This window comes from Myodes glareolus, chromosome 15 (assembly GCF_982192425.1).
Source record: "Myodes glareolus chromosome 15, mMyoGla1.1, whole genome shotgun sequence".
NCBI lineage: Eukaryota > Metazoa > Chordata > Mammalia > Rodentia > Cricetidae > Myodes > Myodes glareolus.
The window spans coordinates 52,494,758-52,515,465 of NC_142040.1; the positions used below are offsets into that span (position 1 = coordinate 52,494,758).

General features: G+C 39.1%; 1 protein-coding gene across 1 annotated transcript in view; it reads right to left on the reverse strand.

Annotated features, from left to right (window-relative positions):
- The window catches only part of LOC146891563 (uncharacterized), a 61,046-nt gene extending 40,924 nt beyond the window's left edge, over nt 1-20,122 (reverse strand). The window contains exon 1 of the mRNA XM_085676949.2: nt 19,911-20,122. Within this exon, the coding sequence (XP_085533075.2) occupies nt 19,911-20,107 (197 nt within the window). The 5' untranslated portion in view covers nt 20,108-20,122. The remainder of the gene's footprint in view (nt 1-19,910) is intronic.
- Nucleotides 20,123-20,708: the final 586 nt, after the last annotated feature.

Here is a 20,708-nt window from a genome sequence, read left to right on the forward strand (position 1 = left end):
TCAACATCTAGATCAGCAAGCAGCAGGAAGATAGACTGGGCCACTGGGCTTACCTTGAGCTTCTAAAACCTCAAAGACCCTCCTAGTGACACACTTCCTCCAACAAGGCCACACTTCCTAATAGTACCACTCTTTATGGGCCTTTCGGGGGCCATTTTCATTCAAATCATTATATTCCATTCCCTGATCCACACAGGTTTGTAGCAATATCATAATGAAAAGTATATTTAGTCCGACTTCAAAAGTCTTTATAGTCTATCACAGTATCAGCACTGTTTAAAAGTCCGGAGTCTCTTTGGAGACTCATACAATCTCTTAACTATATACACCTATAATATCAAAATCAAAAAGCAGATCACGTATTTCTAACATTTAGTGTCAAAGGATATATATATCCATCCCAAAAAGGGAGGAAATGAAGCATAGTGAAAAAATATTGAACCAAAGACAGAAAACCAGCTTGGCAGACTCCAAACCTGTAACTCCATGTCTGATGTCACAATGGTCATCAGATCTCTAGCTCCTCAGCCTTATTGACTGAAGCATACTTCTTTCTCTTGAGCTGGTTCTACTCCCTGTTAGCAGCTTTCTTTGTCAGGTATCTCACAACTCTGGCATTTCCAACATCTTGGGGTCTCCTAGGCAATCCAGATGTCACCAGCACAGCTTCAAAAAATGGTCTCTCTGGATTCCATACGGGGACACCCCTGCTGCAAACCTGACCTCAGCAGCTTACCTTAGTCATAGAGGAAGATTCTATAACCCCTTTCTTCTGTCCTTGACTCTAAAGCCAGAACCATGTGACTGAAGTTGTCAAGTTCTTGTGCTTTCTGGAGTTGGAACATGGCCCCTCATTCAAATATATTTTCACCAGCGTTCTGTTTCTAATGGTTGCCTTCACTGCCTAAGCTTAGCTGTATTGGAATTTAATATGTAGACCAGACTGGTTTTGAACTCAAAGGTCTGCCTTCCTCTGCCTCCTAAATCCTGGGATTAAAGGTGTGGGATACCACACCCAGCCCTAAACTTTTCTTTAATTCCTTTTTATAAATAGGAAATTTACCTGGGTGGTATCTTGCCCTAATGTCAACACTCCCTTTATTCCATCTAGAATTATACTTCTATTTAATCTATGTATCTACTTGAACACAGGATTTAACTGCTTAAAACTCCCCAATGCCATCTTTCTCCTCAAACTGTACATTTTGCATTTTCCTTACTCATCTTGCTCCATTTCATTATAGATAATAATGTATCAGAGTAGGCACTAATAACCAAGCAACACAAATCAATACTAGTCTGTCTGGAAATCTCTTATGCCACAGATAATAATCTGTAACTCTTCAATTTAGCCTCAGGCAACATTTTGAACAAGAGCAGAAAGGAGCCATATTCTTTGCTAAAATATCACAAGGTCAGTTCCCAGGTTGCATACAAATATCATTCTCCTCTGAAACATCTCAGGCCAGGCCTCTACAGCTCAAATCACTCTCAGAACCAGTTTTCCATGCTCTTATTAGTATTACCCATTAAGCCCCACTTAAAGTGTTAAATTTTTTTCTAGTCAAAAGTCTCAAAGTGTTTCATATTCCTTCAAACAAAAATATGTTCAGGCCTGTCGCAGCAATGTCTCAATCCCTGGTATCAATTTCCATCTTAGAGTTTTATTGCTACGAATAGCTATCACGATCATAGCAACTCTTACAAAGGGAAACATTTCATTGAGGCTGGCTTACAGTTCAGAGGTTTAGTCCACTGTTGTCATGGTGGAAAGAATGGTGGTATGCAGACAGACATGGTGCTGGAGAGGTAGCTGGGAGTTCTACATCTGGATCAGCCAGAACAGGAAGAGAGGTAGATAATGGGCATGGCTCAAGCTTCTGAAACCTCAAGCCCTTCCTCAGTGATACACTTCCTCCAACAGGGCCATACCCAATCCAACAAGGTCACACCTAATAAGTCTGCTTCCTATGGACCTATGGAGATCATTTTCATTCAGACCCCTACAACATGGATTCCTGGATTATGCCTTTAGGACAAAATCAGTATTTTAAATATTATTTCTCTAATACAAAGATGTAATAGCTGACATGGTTAAAATAGTTGTTTCTTTCTGACTTCAGAGTTGAATAAAATATTATTAGCTTTTCCATTGCTGATGCCAACAGCTATATTGCCCACACAGAGAAATGGCAAGTCCCACGAGGGCTGCTGAATTTCTCGCAGTTCCCTATTTGGATAGGGAATATGAGGGTCAAGCTGCTAAGCCACATCAGGCTTGTTGGATTTTTGTCATAGATCCCTGATGGTCAGAAGTGAATAAACAGGAATTCAGTCAGAAAGCAATCATCCAAAAGCAAACATTTTTCCTGTCTTAACAACACAGCACGAGAACTTGATGCCGTTCCGAGGCTGGGTCTCAGCTGGATCCAGTGGAGCTCCTGCTTCCCTTCTGGAGAGAGCTTCATAGAGAGCTTAGGAGAAGTTTCCTAACTCCTGACAAGGATTCTTCCCAGGTATCATGTGTGTCTTCCCAAGTTCTAACCCTTTAAAGGGGCTTAACCACTTAAGTGTAATAAGGATTTAGCTGTTTTTAAAAAGAGGGAGACACAATCATGTTAGTTGTATGCACTCATGTTTCTCCTAGGAGAAAGCCCATCTGCTAGCATGATTCAAATCTCACAGAGATTCAGTTAGGTTTGCAAGAACTTTTGTTACTGTCTTTTGCTGACTTAGTTTTGGTAGCTTCAGTCAAATGCTACCCATAGCTAGCTTCCAGCAAATAAGTTTTAAAAGCTTCTACATTCTGTTCAGAAAAACAAATGAAACCAAGGAAATTTTTTCATTAAACTTTGGCTCCTGAGTTTTTTTGGTAATTCTAACCTTGGACATCATTTTTTTTTTATTTTCCTGTTTGTAATTTTTTTCTCTTCTCTATCAAGGAAATGAATGAAAGACTAAAAGCAATAAAGCTCATATGCATGTCCTAAGTGCATACATGTGCATACACACACTCACATAAACACAGCACACACACACAAACACATATACTATAGGCTTATCTTTCCTACCACCACGTGATCTGCTTAAAATAAGATGATATTTTCTGATGTTCTTTACATTCTTTCTTCCTCCTATGATTTCAGTGCATCTTGTATGCATTAATTATTTATGACAGAGAGTTAGCAATGTGTCTTTAATCAATTATTAACACTACCCTAAAATCCTTGTAGAATAAAGTTAGTACAAGTTTATAAGTAAGTACTTAATTGAAAGGTATTGTTCTATATTACATAACATTGTATTACTTCCATGTTACCTTCCTAGCTTGATTTATTTGTATGTTTTCCATAGCTCTATTGCAAGCTCCATGCTCAGTACAGAAAAACATGTGACACAATGAATAGGAAAAAATAACTATGCGTTAATTAACCTGTCTCTTCTCCTCCAATTGTTTTTATTCATTCTTACTTCTTAACTGTGATGACTCTTCATGTACTCCTCTGGAAACCCTAAGTTCCATTTATATGGAGGAATAAATAAGGCATCAAGAAGTAGAGTCAAGAAGCAGAGTTAGTTCTACTTTAGAGTTGGGGATAGAGGGAGAACCCGATGGAATGAATGAGGAAGCTGTAAGAGATATTTTAATGCTAGCTGAAACACAGTCACAATATAAATACAGATTTTGTACTCCTCTAGACATGGCCATAACTCATCATGTCTTCAACGCATTTTAGTTTGCAGATTCCAGAGTCCAAGAGTACCACAGTGAAATGCCCATTATAGGGATATTGGATTTATGGTTCACATGCCTGGTACTATAAATCTGGTGAAGAAATTCAGACAGGAAGCTTATAGATCCCAGTAGTTAACCTGCTGCTATTATTTTTGCTAAATGGACAATATCAAACTAATTTTTTATATTTTCAACCATAGACCAGTGCAGCTCAGAGAAATTTCCTTGCTTAGTGGGCAGTGGTTAACAGAAATTCACAATGGTCAAGGAGCAGAGATTAGTGTCTTTGGAGAGCTCAATATAAACGGCATATCTATTTCATGTCATCTCTCCTCAAGGTATAGGGACCATGGTGGAAGACTGGGCTGGAGGTCTAGGAGTCAGAGGTCAGGGAGGACTAGGGTGAGAAAAGACAAGACCACCACACTAACGAACAGACCCACAGCATCTGCTGTTGCCTGCCTGCACAAGGTCAACTCAGTTACCATTCTAGCAGGGAGCAGGGAAGGCTCCTAAGCACCCACCCCTTGCTGTGGAGTTATCGACAATTGATGACCACTAGGAAGAGAGAGTCAGTTTTATTTAAGGGGTGGGCCTCTGGTAAGTCAAACATTCTCTAGGCAAAGCAAAGTGGACTTGATGTGTCATTAAAGGGGGGAGCATGAAGTTTAGAGGTAGAGAGGGAGGATGTGGGAGGAATGGGGAGTGAACAGATTCAAAATTAATTGTATGCATGGACAAAGTTCTTAAAATTAAAATTTAAAAGGAATATATTGAAAATACCTGTGGATATATCAGTATTATAATAGGAAGTACGTGTGGTTAACTAAGGCTAACACTTTTACTTTCTATAAGCACTTGTCTCTTTGAAGCAAAGAAGTAAACAAACTTTTCTGTTGTACCAAGTTCCCATTCCTACCTAGTTTCTGACTATAAGACCTAAAAGAAAATCTCAATCAAATGTGAGTTCGACTGTAGCTGTGAATACACCTGAGAGCAAAGTCCTGAGGGGACTCTGTAATTACCTACCTTAGGGAGCTGAATCCCTTCAGACATACCCAAGTAGTATGCATATATTAAGGGAAGGGAAGTTGAAAATTAAAGTCTTATGGTATATAACTCAATGTATTTTAAAAGCTAAAATGATTTCTTAACTAACAAATCTCACAAGGAAAGAAAGGAACTATTTGCTTTTTCAGCCTTCAGAAGCCTAAATAAGACAAGGGCTGGTTTATCCAGTTAATGGACTCACTGAAATCTGAAAGATGTTTCAGTTCTTGCCATGACCAAATTAAAGTTTCTCTCAACATGGGAATATGAGGGGCAGTTTTTTTGTGGTGATGTGCACTCCCAGCAGCTGTGAATCAGCGTTCCCTTTTCCCATACCCTTGCCCGCAGGTGCTGTTCTTCACCTTATCCACCTTGGCCATTGTGATTGGGGGAAGACGAAATCTCAAAGTAGTTTTGATTTGAATTTCCCTAAAGGCAAAGTATGTCGAACATTTCTTTAAGTGTTTTTCAGTCATTTGTGTTTCATCTTTCAAGAACTCTCCTTTTATAACATATGTACATATGTACATATGTTAGCTACCAATTATCTATCAGATGAAGAATTGGTAAGGATTTTTTTTTCCATTCTGTATCCAGAATGATGGTGACCTTGAATGATGGTGTCCTTTGCCTTACAGAACTCTCCAGTTTCATGAGGTCCCATTTATTAATTGTTGATCTTAGTGCCTGTGCTATTGGTGCTCTGTTTAGATAAACCTTTCTGTACAATGAGTTCAAAGCTATTGCTTTTTTTTTCTGTCAGATTCAGGGTATCTGGTACTTGAGTTTTATGCAGGGTGATAGACAAGAATTTTTTTCATTTTTCTCCTTTCACCTAGCCATCATTTGTTAAAGACGTTGTCTTTTCTCCAGTGTGTATTATTGTATTTTTTGTCAAAAGCAAGACATCTTTAGGTGTGTGAAATTATGTCTGGCTCTTAAATTATATTGTACTGATCAACATGTCCGTTTAATGCCAAGATCTGTAGTAGAACTTGAATTTGGGATGGTGATATCTTCAGATGTTTATGATCTTTTGTTTGTTTGCTTGTTTGTTTGTTCTAAAATCAGGATTATTTTAGCTGTCTTGGATTTTTTTGTGTTTCTACATGAATTGAAGAGGACCTGTTTTTTAACTTTTATGAAGAATTGTATTGAAACTTTGGTGGGAGTTGCACTAAATCTGTAGATTGCTTTTTTTAATATAATGGCCATTTTAACATTATTAATCCTACCAATCTATGACTATGACAGGTCTTTATATTTTCTGGTGTCTTTTTCCATTTATTTCTTCAGTAACTTTGAGCCTGTATTACATAAATCTTTCACTGGGTTAGAGTTATCCCAAGATATTTTTGAGGCTGTTGTGAATGGTACTTATTCCCTGATTTCTTTCTCAGTGTGTTTGCTATTTGTGTATAGAAAGGCTACTGATTTTTGTGTGTTGATCTTATATCCTGTTGAAAATGTTAACCAGCTTTTATGGTAGATCCTTTTGGGTCTTTCAGGTATAAAATCATATCATCTGTAAATAAGGATACTTTGGCCTCTTCACTTCCTGCATTGATCTCCTAAGCTGTCCTACTGCTGTTGCTAAGACTTCAAGGACTAGATTGAATAGGTATGGAGAGAGTTGTCCTTGTCTCATTGCTAATCTTAGTGGAAATGGTTTGATTTCTCTTCGGTTAGAATAATGTTATCTGCGGGTTTGCTGTATATTGGCTTTTGCTATGTTGAGGTATGTCCCTTGTATCTCCAATTTTTGCAGTACATTCATCATGAAGGAGTGTTGGATACTGCCAAACAACTTTTCTTCATCTAATGAGATGGCCTATGTTTCTGTATTTTACTCTGTTTATGTGACCGATTATGTTTGCTTACTTATGCATTTTAAATCATTCTTGTAGCTCATATAGGATGTGGTGCATAATCTTTCTTATGTGAATTTCAGTTTATTGGTATTATATTGAGAATTTTTGTATATGTGTTCTCAAGGGACATTTCTGTGTAATTTTTTGGCAGGGGAAGTGTTTATGTGGCCTAGGTATTGGAGTAATAGTGACTTCATAAAATTAATTAGGAAGTGATCTTTCAGAAGAATAATTTCAGGAATATTTTTTTCAGGCCCTTCTGTCTTTTAGCATCTCCATTAAGAGGTTGGGTGTTATTTTAATGGACCTGCCTTTATACATGACTTGGTCTTATTCCCTTGCAGGTTTTACATCCTTTCTTTATTCTGTAAGTCAATGTTTTGATTATTATGAGTCATGCAGAGTTCTGGTCTTATCTGTTTGGTATTCCATGTGTCTCTGGTGCCTTAATAAGCATTTTTGTTAAATAATATTTTCTGTTCCTTTAACCTGGATTTATTCTCCTTCCTCTATGCTTACTATTTATAGGTTTGGTCTTTTTTGTAGTATATCTAATTTTTTGGATCTTTTGTGTCTGGATTTCTTGGTTTAATTTTTTTTTAGGCTGAGGTATCCTTTTCTTTTACATTGTCTTATAGATGTCTCCTCCATGTCTGAATCTGTTGGTGAGGCTTACCTCTAAAGTTTTTGTGTATTATCATATATATATATATATATATATATATATATATATATATATTATCACTATGCACAAAAGTGGTACAAACTCAAGCTGGGAAAACCCTAGCATGGAGTAGCAGAGGTAGATAGCAAGTACCACTTTAAGATGAATTGCTATTGGCATCTGATTGCTGCTGAAAAGATGAAATACAGTTTTCTTTAAGAGTTTAACCTCTTCTATATGGTCCACACTGAAGGGTAGGCCCCAAACCTAGAAGTCAGACATTACAAACTGGACTTGATGCTTTTAAAAAGGAAATACAAAGACAGGAGGAAGTGGGGTTAGGAGAGGGATGGAGAGAGCATGAATTTGGGTGGGCGGGAATGTAGGGATGGAACTGAGAGTCATTGGAAGAGGGAGTGAATATGATCAAAATAATTGTATGACATTCTCAAAGATTTAGTGCAAACATTATTAATAAACAAATAAGCATTATTATTAATAATAAAGCATGATTAGTAAACAAAAGGTTATCTTCACAATTTTGTAAAGTTTTACTTTTTATTTTTGAAGATTTTATCTTCAAACTTTTGAAACTTCTCGTACAAATTCACAAGGTTATAGAGGAGGGACTCTTGAGGAAACCATGGCCAGTTCTCTAACCTCACAAGGGAGGAAAAAGAGATACCAACTTACTTAGACCCAATGTCATGCCCTTAACCCATGACCAAGATGGAAATAAATCCTCCCTGAGGTACTGGTTCTGCCAGGCTTATTTTGGTATTATTCACTACTGCTTTTATGGGAGAGCTATTATTAGATAACAGTTGTCAGAGACATAGGGTACAGAGAACCCCAGTCACTGCACAACCTAACATCTCTAGGTAAATAAAATATCCTGAAGAATTGTTTGCTGAAGATTTGTAAGGAAACGACTGTGATCCAGACTAGTGGGAGGGGAACAGTGAATGAAGCAATGGCTATGAGACACTTCAGATTTCCCATATCCTTTGCTATCTGCCTACTTCCAGTTTAAAAATAAAATTTTCCAAAGAGTGAGAGCAACTAGGAAGATTCAGACAGCCAAAGACTTTTTCTGAAACCATGAGGACCTGAGTTCAGCTTTTGAGAACCCACATAGAAAGTCTGGTGCAGCAGAAGTGTTTCTGTAATAGAAGCATGAAGGGACAGAGACAAGAGGAACCCTGTGAATTGCTGGTCAGCTAATTTTGCCAAATTAGTTCCATCAAGGTTCTGAGAGACCCTGTCTCAAACAATAAAGTGAAAAATGACTTAAAAAATACGCCCCATTGACTTTTCAAACACACACGCACACACACACACACACACGAACATGCAGACAAATTAAATTCATCCCATAAGATTCCATGTAAAACCAACCTGCGGATTATTTTCTGTTCATCTGTTAGGGGACTTTCTTCATAAAAATAAAAGTTGGAGAAAGTTTATTTTGTGTCTCTGGAGACTATATTGTCTCTGAATTAATTCCTCCGTGAGAAAAAAAAGCCATAGTTGGGGCCCAAGGTCAGAAGTCACGACTGCTTAATCTTATAGAGCCCAGTCTAATGACTTAATGCAAGCAAGATCCTCTATTCATGCGATTGAAAGTTTCAGACCTAATATCAGCTATATTTTGTTTTCTTTATGTCATATAATGTCAGCTTACCCTATTAAGCAGTGTTCATCTCAGGAACTGATTTTGACAAGTAAAATCCAAGCCTACCTTTCCCACAGAAAATTCCTTGTCATTCATAAGTTCCACATCAGGAGGTGTTGACTCTTACTCTGTGGTTTCTTTGGGAATAAGTGATCAGACACCCATGGCCAAAGGTTTCCTTGGGTCGTTCTCATGACCAGTTCATGAGCTTTTAGTGTACATTTATGGAAGCAGAGTTGGACCAGCTGCAATGTTTTACTACAAAAACTTGCTCCCATACCTCTTTAAGGACCTCTGGAAATGAAAATGAGATATTTGGAAGTCAGTTCCGTGAATTTCCATTTAGGGCTTATACAAGAACCCATAAAACTTTCAAAGATATAAGTTTTCTTTGCAATGTTTTTTGTAGTCTACAATAATTCAGAATTGACACAGGGATGGTTAAGATATCAAAGATGGGTCAAATTTGGCCAACAGTATGGTAAGCTACTGCACAATTAGAAGGCAAACTGACAAAGGAAACAAAACTAGTTACCAGTTTGAAGCGATTTTCTTCTTTGCTATTACAACTGTGTTACTCTCCGGTTAGGACAAAGCAGGTGTAACTCCCTCAAGTGCCCCAAAGTGGCTCTCACTTAAGAGGACAACAAAGAGGTGTTTCTTAGTAGAGAATTTCTATCTCCCTGTTGATTTATAATCTTCAGTGTTTCATTTGTCTAACAAATATTTGTCTAACAAGAATGTATTCCTAGGATTGAGGCAGAAACAGTAAAGATGCCTAAAAGATCTTACAAGGGGACATTTTAAAGGATAACCTATGAGCATTGTATAAGAATATGTTAAACTTTTACGAATTTAATTTTTAAAGCTTTGTCTCGGTGCATTGCCTGGTCTTACAAGGTTAAGTGACCAATTGCACTTCTACAAAGATGCCAAAAATTGAAAATAGAGAGAAATAGGATGGTTGCACTGTGGAAAAACAATACAGAATACCTGAAAGGTACCTGAATGGATTTCATTCTGGACACAAAAGGAACTGAGGAAGAGAACATTCAAACTGGGAGAAACAGAACCAAGGCACAATATCCTCACATGAGGAAGAGACAGTTGTGGTTGGGATTGGTGAATAGGAAGATACTGAGAGAATGGCAAGGTCCAGGTGGGAGATGGGTTATAGCTGTGCCCAGAAGAACAATAAGGAACACCACTACTCATTCTTTTAGATTTTATACTCACTTGCTGTCTCAGTTACATTTTTTATTGTTATGAAGAGACACCATGACCACAGCAACTCTCATAAGGAACACATTGATTTAAGGGGGCTTGCTTACAGTTTCAGAGGTTCAGTCCATTGTGATAATGGTGGGGAGCATAGCAGCATACAAGGAAATGTAGTGCTGGAGCAGCTGAGAGTTCCACATCTTGTAGGCAACAGGAAGTTGACTGACAGCCACGCTGAGGGAAACTTGAGCAAAGACACATTTGAGCCCACCCCCACAGTGACACACTTCCTCCAAAAAGGCCACACCTCCAAATAGTGCTACTCCCTCTGGGGGCCATTTTGTTTCAAACCACCACACTTACATGCTGTGAACAGAAAATTGATGCACTAAAGCTGTGTTGAGGATGCAGAATTTGGAAGGGAAATAAATTGGAAGGTAGCTTATAGAAGGTAAATAAAACAATGATGTGGTTTTTAAGTAGGTTTGTAGATTTGGGGATATTCCTTCTCTCCAAAGACGGAGTCTAATTCTCCTCCCTTGAACATGTACTGAATTATGTAACTTGCTTCTAACAAACGGAATGTGGAAGAAAGGATTGGGAATGACTTCTGAAGTTAAGCAGTGCCTGGAATGGCCTTCATCTCACTGCTGCTCCTCGGTTCTCCACTTGGTTAGAAATACAATCCTGTGTGGGCAACCAGGCAGATTCACAGCGACGTCCACGTGAGGAACAAATTGAGACTCCCTCACCACCCACACGAAGGAGCCACCTAGACAACACACGCTCCAGTCCAACAAGTCTTCATATGATTTTGCCCCTGGAGATGCCTTGACCCTGCCTTAGAGCATAGACTTTACCTCCAGCCTGAGTTAACCCATTTCTGAATTTTTGTGAGGATCACCAAGTATGGACTGGTTTGTCAGAGTGTATTAGATGATGGTTATAAATGAGACCATCATCTAAAAGCTGTCATAGCTCAGATTCTGGAATGGGACCTTAGCCATGACAGCAGTAAAAATGGAATAAACACAAACTAATATAAGAGATAAATCTTGGTGATCGTTGTGCAAGGGAGTAAGAAAAAAAAGATCAAATGGCTCTGAGGAAGGATAAAATGCTGCTACTCATGATTGACAGGAACACAGGGAAAGGTATTAGGGAAAATAATCTTTTCATTTTACAGTTGAACAATACTAGATTACAAAAGAAGCTACAGTACAAATGACAGAAAGCTGAATTTAGAAGATTGCTGAGAGACTGGTCTGTTCAATTACCCCATTTTACAGGCAAAGTCACAGTAGTCCCACAAGGCCCTGCGTTGAGAAGGACCTTGTACTTGGTTTTATGCCCTGCTCTTTCCTTCTTGAAATTCTAAATCAGTTTTCAACAAGAGGCTCGGCACTGTCATTTTGCCTTGGACTCGGAGATTTAGAACCTAGCCTGGTGTATGCTCAGCTTTTCCCCAGTTGATTCTGGAAGAATTATTTGATGGCTGGAGGATTGTCTGTTGTTACTACAATGCACAGATAAGGTCAGAGAGAATGAGATGGTTTAGTTCTTACCACACCAGATTGTTCTCAGCTAAACACGATGTTCCCATTAGTAGCCATTTTCCAGCTGGTGAGTCACCATGATAGCAGTTGGTCTAAGACACCATTTGCATTTAAAGTGCTAATGGGCAACATCCTTGAGTCTCAAATATGGGTTCTGCTTCAAGAAGACAGGGATCCCACTGTAGAAATGCTATCGCACCAGGAAATAACAAATCTACAAGCTGGAATGTTGTAGAATATTGTGCACTTTGTCTCAAACCATACAAGTTTATTGATACTGCAATAACCTGGGGCCAAATATTGAAGAAATGTTATGTTCTCTATGAATTCTACTTCCTGATAGCAAACTGGACTTGTTTTTTTTCCAAAACTAATACCCTCAAGCAAGAGTGAGCTATTATGCCAAAACCACATAGTTCTTTTGTTAACATATAAAATTTGATAAGACTAGAATATAGATATTTAATCTACTCCATTATTCTGTAAAATCTTAATTTCAGCCTCCACCTACTTCATTCTTTCATGAGTAACCAATTAAGTGGAAGAGCTTAAAGCACTGTAACTTTCCATATTATTATAGAATATTTGTAAGTTTATTTTATTTCCAGAGCTCTGAAATTTAATTATTTGATACTTTAAGTTTCGTCTATTGCAAAATAGAAAGAAGCAAATATATTAGCAATAAAAAGCAGTGGCAAGGCAATCGTGTGTTTCAATAGAACCCACAATCATCATTTTCCATCATATTAGTCTAAACAGAACTACAAAACTAAGCATTCAGAAGCAAAGCATGGTGAATGGAAATGGGGCTTATCACAGTGGTGTTTGTAGCTGGGTAATTAGTTCATATAATTAAGTAATTGGGAAGGCAGAAGAGGTTTTATAGCCACCCAGTATTGTGTGCTGCTTCCCAGTCTGTTAGGGAACAGGAACGAAACCTGTTTTACTGAACAAGCTTTCAATACTGCAGTTTCACAAATGCTAGAACAGGGCATCTTAACCTTGACCCGTGGGCTTCCGCGGACTGTAAGAGGTTATTAACTTCCGCTGAAGTTGAATTCAAAGTGCAGTGTTTTGGGCACATGAGGAGCTTCATGGTGTTTCTCAATCTGGAATGGAAGCTTGCCTTTCCACGTGTCTCATTTCCGTCTGGTCCATAAAGCTCATTAAAACCTCACTTCCTCCTGAAAACCTCCGGGCCACTGTGTTCCTCCCCGACTCCCAGCTTTTGGAACACCCTGACTTTTGTTCATGTCATCCAGGTGTTCCTTGGCACATCTTGGCCCATTTCTCAAATTTAATTGCTGGTCCTGCACAGCAAATACTGTTGGATCCGGTTGTCATCACATTGCCAGAATAGTACTCTCTGAAGGGAGGGCTTCAGTGAGTGCTGGGTTGTTCTACTTCTATTGCCAAAAATCGAAACATCTGGAAAACTGCCCAAATGTCTCCTGTTCATCCTGCTTCCATCTTCCCACTGACTGACTCACTCCTACTTCATGTCTGTCATGCTTCGCGAAATGTATCGCATTTGTTAATATCACTGGCACTCTCCATTTATTTCAACAGAATTGACAGCAAACATTCAGTTCTTGATTTTGTAAATAATATTTTTAAGGTCATCATAGTGTATTATGCAGTAACACCTTTTCTCTCCAGGGCTTTAAACTTTTCTCATATCATTGAAAAATATGTAAATTATGTAGATGTGCTCTCATTTTTCTCCCAGGAAGCAGGAACTTTCTAGAACGTCTACTTCTCCAATTAAACTGTGATAACAGGTCTACTGGAGACAACTGATATAAACTGAGAGATCTTGTTTTACTGTGCACATCAGCACTTAGCACATGTGTGCATACGTTAATGTACATATTTGGTACACGTGTGCATTTGTTATGTAAGGTGCTGTCTCTTCACTTGTGTTATAACACTTACTAGGATTTACTTTGCATTAGAATTCTCTTCCAAGTTACTTGCACCCCTTCTCCAAACTGGAGTTCCCAAGAAATGGGGTCCAGAGTTCACGCTTCTTGCAGTTATCTTTTGGGTCTATCACACTCTGGGCTTTGCAGACAGAAGGTTCATAGTACATTTTAGCTTAATTTAGAAGAGGCTTATCATGGAGGCTGGCGAAGTGACTGAGCATATGGCTAGTACAGAGAACCCAAGTTTTGTTCCAATGCACACACTAGGGAGTTCACAGCTGTTTATAACGCTAGTCCTGGGGAGACAATGTCTGCTTCTGACCTCCACGGGCTCTGCATTCATGTGCACAAATCCACACTCAGACACGTACACATATACCCATAAGTACAAATGAAGCCTAAAAGGGATCAGTCATAGTGGCAGAAAACGTTAGGAGAACTACAGATGTGTGCAAGGCAGAACCAGCTGTGTTCTTCCTTAAGCCGCAGCTGACATACAGAGAGTGACTATGAAAGAGGAAACACACACCATCAGCATTTCTGCCCATCTGGGAAATGTCATTAACACTACCAGCCTGGGTATATATGAAGCAGGGCAGATACAAGGTCCACAAGAACTTGGATTGTCTTTTCTTGGTGGAGACTCACCCAGATCTTCCCACATAATCTCTGACAAGGATGTGCCCCTAAATAATCCTGGGCAGACTTTCTTTTCTTGGTTTCCAATTCCAGCTCTCCCCTTCAGTTTCATTGCAATTAGATAGCATCTTTCCTGCCAGAATTCTGCAGGTGCTTTGTTGCAGGGAAAAGAGGTCGCTTGTTTGGCCTGGCCGCCCAGCTGGCTTACACCCAAAATAACCACAGAAACTGTATTAATTAACTCACTGCTTGGCCATTAGCTCTAACTTCTTATTGGCTAACGCTTACATATTAGTTTAACCCATCTCCATTAATCTGTGTATCGCCACGTGGCAGTGACTTACCAAAGATTCTAACCAGCGTCCATATCAGACATAGATCAATGGCTTCTCCAGCTATGTCCTTCTTCCCAGCATTGAATTCTGTCTTTTCTGCCTACCTAAGTTCTGCCCTATCAGGCCCAAAGCGGTTTCTTTATTCACTAACCAATGAAAACAACACATGAACAGATAAGCCTCTTACACCAGTGCATGCCCATCTGTGACTTAGTTAAAGCCTTGGGTAGGGTGGTTTCCTTTTCTGTCATGATCCTGGAAACCAATGTCCCAAGGCAAAGGGGATAAGAAGAAACTCATGGTTTCTTCTTCCATGAGAAGAAGGCACCGATGGCTTTTAGGATGGCCAAAGACAACTTCTTCCAATCACACTTGCTAGAACCCTTTCTGTCTACATTTATTTGTTGGGATCCTACACTGAGTTTTCTGGAACATTTTAAAGACTCAGTTCTAGCTATGGGGAATGCTTCTTCAAATGGAAACTGAGTTTCAAATCTATCTAATCGAAAAGCTTTTCATTTCAAGAGTCTCTGAAAAGTGAAGCAAAGGAAACAGCCAGGAAATAAGCATGAAGTTTGGAGCTGTTTTCTGATTTTATTCATCTATTTATTTTATACAAAGTCTTACTATGTAGACCACACTGGTCTGGAATTCATTGTGTATCCTATGTTGACTTCAAATTTGCAATCCTCTAGTCTCTACCTCCTAAGTACCAAACCACATCTATAGATTTTTAAAGAAACATTAATCTCAAAGGATTTTATAAAATATAGAGAGCAAAATTCTAGCCACTTCCAGACTAAGAACAATTGTCAATCATTGCCAAATAGCTGGTCGTCCCTCATGCTCTTGCTAAGGCTCAAAGACCTGCAAGATTCAAAGATATCATCTTTCTTGAATCATGCCTTTCTCACTTTCATTCTTATGTCTCCAACCTGTTCCATCAATGTATATTTTCACGGGTTGTTTCAAAGAGTACCTGCTGATCTAGTAGCCTTCTAAGTGGCTTCCTAGGCTCATATATACACTTGAAAATCCTCAGTGTGTGTTTTCTTACCTCCCACAGTTCTGTGTGGGCCACTCTATAATTTTGAAATACTTGGTAAATTGCTGTCTATTTAGTTAAGCATCCAACTAAATTGTATTTCACTCAAGCTTACTTTAGGAATGAAAATATTACATCAGTTTTGAGTAAGTACTTCAGGGAATTAGATTGTGGGTGTATCTTAACATATGCTAGGTTGAGGGGAAAAAAAACAAAACTAAATGCCCTTAGCAACTACCAGGAGATTAAAATTGAAGGATTCATGCTTTCATTCTCAAGCATGTCTAAGAAGGTGACTCTCAATAAAACTATGCTAGCAGCAAAGTGGATTTGTGCTTTTTTTATGGGTCATGGTAATGAAAAAAGGTCAGCTCACTTCTTGTGCATAATTCCTCAGCCACTCAGGCATCTGATACCTGACCTCTGTCTAAGGCAGCAGTGTCTACTTCATTGCTTCCCATTACCACAGGGTTGGCAATGTTTACCCTTTGCCCCACCATGGTATAAAAAATGGTTTTTGTTCTTATAAAAAAAAATTCCAAATATAGCTATTTCTGGAGAAAGGATAGTTTTCTAGAAATGTGACATTACTATATAGAAGGGTAGATACTTCCAAGTTCACATAAAGCCCTTGCCAGGTTCAGGGATAAAATGTTGAACATGGATGTAGTATTTTTCGGGTCATTAAAAGGAGTTGATGGAGTCTCGTTGATCTAAAACGTCTCCAAAGGTATTTCACCCAACCCAGCTTTCACTCACATATCAAGCACTGGCTTGAGACTCAAGAAGGAAGAATGATGGACAGGGGTGAAGGAGAACTTGAAAGGTGAAGGGAAAGAAAAGAAGTGAGAAAAAAAAGAGGAAATAGCACAGAAACACTACTGAGATCTCAGTTTTCAGGCACAAAAGGGAAAACTAGGGTGTAGACATGTCAGCTGGTTTTCTCGATGCCATATTCCTGCAACAGCCAAGGCCAGGTTACTTCACTCCATCACACATGCTCTGCCCCCAGCGGCATGCTGTCCAACTTTTAACTGACAATGATAAACTACAAACACAACAACTCCCATAAATAAATACAAATATTCCAAATCCTTTATCCTCTGAAGTACATATCTGTGTGTCATCTAAAGAGAGACTATATCCCATAGAAACCGAGAGTAAATACAGGGTAATCTGGCTCATGCTACATGATAAAGTAATTGTGCTAGGCTTAACACGAGGAAAATTATGAGTGCTCAATAAGTTTCAGCACTAAAGCTAAAAGGCCAGTAGTCTATGATAAAGACAAGGTAATGACTGAATGTTTTGTTTGTTCCCTGGGAGAACATGCTTAAAGGGCTTGCTGGGTATCAGAAAAGGAAAGGGAACCTAGAAACATATTTCTAATATGACAATTATTGTCCCTATTTAACACATAAGAAAATTACAGCTCATGTGATTACAGACATGTGATAAGCTCAGAATTGCTTGTAAGTGGCAATGTGGGTGATAAATCAAGATATCTTTATTACCAAGTCCGCAAAAACATAACTTCTACTTTTACTATTAGCTGGCGTTACACTTAAGCAAGGCAATTCACTAGCTTATGATCTTGCCATTATAGTAGTGGGACAGTGTTGCAAAATGTTGAGCACAATGTACAGAAATTAAAGACTACATTATTGTATCTTGAAAAGCAGTCAGTATATGATACCTTAATGATGATTGTTATTATTTAATTTGAAAATTATAACCTTATCATTAATTATTAGAGAGACAGAAATTACTTAAAATTGTCCTTCCTGCTCCAAAAATAAAGTGAAGTATATTTTCTACTACTAATAACCAAAACACAGTTATTACTGTGTGCTGGGTACCATCCAGAATATTCATGAAACCTTTAGTTCTATTGCTTGGATGAAACTGAGACACAGAAAGTTTAAACAACATGCGCAGTTCCTGAAGCTAGTAAGTACACCTGGAATTCAACCAGAATCCACCTGGTTTCAGAGCCTGTGTTCCTTATTAAGTCTTACTATTAGCAATTGAAGGGGACATATATAAATGTTGTAAAAATAATATACAAAACCACTGGCAAAAACACAACAAAAATATCAGTGTCGTGAAAGTCGGGGTGATTGTTCCATTGGCATTTAGGACATGCTATTCTAAATCTAGTAGAAAAATTAAAGTGATGTGACATTCCAATGCAAATTCTAACTCATTCATGACCTGGGTCAAACACATACACACACACACACACACACACACACACACACACAGTCCATAGCTAGTGTTGATTCCTTTGGGAAATTTTTGCTATAGAATGCTGTGGTGGTTGGTCAACATCACCATCCTCTCTGGACTTGGAATCACCTGGGAAACACTTCTGAGAGTGTCTTTGAGAGTTTTCAGAAATGTTTAACCAAGAAAGGAACAGACTCTGGGGCCGGAGGCAATACATACTGTGATAGAGTCTTGGACTGAAGAAAATATGGAAGCCAGCTGATCCCTCCCTTGGTTTGGGAAGTCCTGTATATGTGTTGCTTTTATTGGTTAATGAATAGAAAAAAAACTGGCTTGGCCTGTGATAGGGCAGAGTAGAGCTAGGCAGGGAAAACTAAACTGAATGCTGGGAGAAAGATGGCAGAGTCAGGACATGCCACGTAGCCGCCAGAGGGAAAATACATGAGCTGCCAGTTGGAACTTTGTGGTTAGTCCATAAGCCTCGTGGTAAATATTAAATAATGGGAAAGGGCTAATTCTAGATGTAAGAGCTAGCTAGCAATATTTTTAAGTGATTGGCCAAGCAGTGGTTTAAATAATATAGTTTGCTTATTTGGGGAATGTGGGTGGCCGGGAAGACAAACAAGCATTCTTCTTACAACATGCCCTTTTTTTTTTTCATTCCACTGAGATATAAGCAAGTTCTCACTGCCACAGGTGAAAGCCACTTGGGCCACTATGTCTTCCCTACCATGTCGGACTGTATTCTCAAGCTAAGAACATTAGTAACTCTTTCCTCTAAGATGTTTCTTCAACTATTCTATCACGGGCATGAAAAGGCAACTAATGCCAGGCTGTGCTAAGTACTACCATTTCCTGGGCCTGACATTCCCTGAGTATCCTCTTGCTACTGAGGTTATTATACAGATGAACCTACGGTCTTAGATGATGAGTGGAAATGTGTTTGGGGTTTTAATCTTGTAACGTTCACACCACTTTATCAAATGATTTGGAATAAATCTGCAGGGTAAAAGATGAAGCTGGTACAGCATATGGTTAAATAATTGATGCATGTACTCATGTACATTTGTTCGTTTGAGCAGATTTCTTGCTCTTATTCAATACAGAAAACAATTTGCTCTTAATTGCCTACTTCTTAATCTTTCTGCAGTCCATATTTGTCTCACAAGCTAAAAACTTGGATATAATTTGTTGAAAAACAACTCTCATTTTAAATCCTAAATATGCAAATTTCTACCTTGAGATTCTAAGAAAACTATTTTCCTAACCTCCCACCGCCGTTGTTAATTTTCCTACAGCTTATCCCATAAAAACCCCTCCACAATGTGGTTCTCTCATGGCTCATTCTGGATGAATCACCCAATTCTGAAAAAGAAGAGGGTTTCAAATGTGGCTGTCTTGGCAAACTCAAGTGCCTTGGTCCCATTCACTGGTGTAGGTGGCACTGAGGGCTTACAATTCCCCAGAGGCTAGCTGCATTGAGGTATTCAGTACTCTGGAACTCATGGAGTTCTCTTAGAGTTCTACTATTTAAGAGACATATACTTTAAATCCCAATTTTCTGAGATAACATTGTATCTGGACACTAGTCTCTCATTTTCTGTTGGTTTATTACTAACAGAAGAAAGGTAGCTCCTAAACCTCACATACCCTGTCCTGGCATCTGCTCCAGAGAAGTTACCCAAAGTTCCTTATAAAATGTTTATATACACATAGAAGGCACTCAGAGCCACCATGTTAGAGGGACCTTGCAAGCTCCAAGGTTACTGTATGGAGAAATAATGCCAACCTGGGTAAGAAACACAAAGTATGTCCTATGCCGTGACTTTCCACCACACAATTTACTCTTCTAACCCATCAACAGTGAGCCAAAAGAGTATGTTTTTATTCTCTTGTTCAGTTTTCTAACTCTGTGAGAAAATGTTTGAGGAAGGGAGCTTGGGGGGAGATTGATTTCTGCTCACCTTTTCAGATGCGCCTGCCCGTGTCCTCTTGTTGCTCCTGCTTCTTGACCTGTGATGAGAGTAAACACTATGGCAGAAAACGTGAGGTAGAGCAAAGCCTCCCACCTTACGTGGACCAGAAAATATGTGGCAGGAGGAAGGAAGGGATGGTGCAAAGGGTATTGCCCTGTGGACCTTTTTATTTCCACTCCACCCATCTTTAAATTTCTATCACCTCCACATAGCTCGTTGACTATAAACCCATTAATGGGCTAGACAGCTGCTGAGGTCAGAGGTCTCATACTCCGGTCACTTCCCCAGTGTCCTGGTGCAGCGTCTCTGTCAACACTCTGCAGAGGCACAGGAGAGAGGAATCTCAAGTGAAAAATTAACCAGATTGTACCGGCCTCTCTAAGCACAGCTGTGTGGCTTGTCTTGATTGTTAATTCAGGAAGGGACCAGACTTCCGTGGGTTGCACCATCTTCCAGGAAGTTGTTCCTACCTGGACTGTATAAGAAACCCAGTAAAGTATGAGTCTACAGAGGATAAGCCAGCAAGAAGTAGTCCCCCATGGTTTCTGCTTTTCGTTCCTGCTTGAGTTCCTGGCCTCACTTCCTACAGTGATTGACTGATCTGAATCATGCTTGCTCTTTCGGGCCACCAACCGACTCTCAGATCATGACATGGAGACTTCTTAGTAGTTATGAATGCTCAGCCTTATCTTAGCTCTTACTTCAATCTGTTTCTCTTTATCTGTGTTTTGCCTCAGGGCTTTTTCTCTTTTCTTTCTGTATGTCCTACTCTGGGTCTTCTGGCTG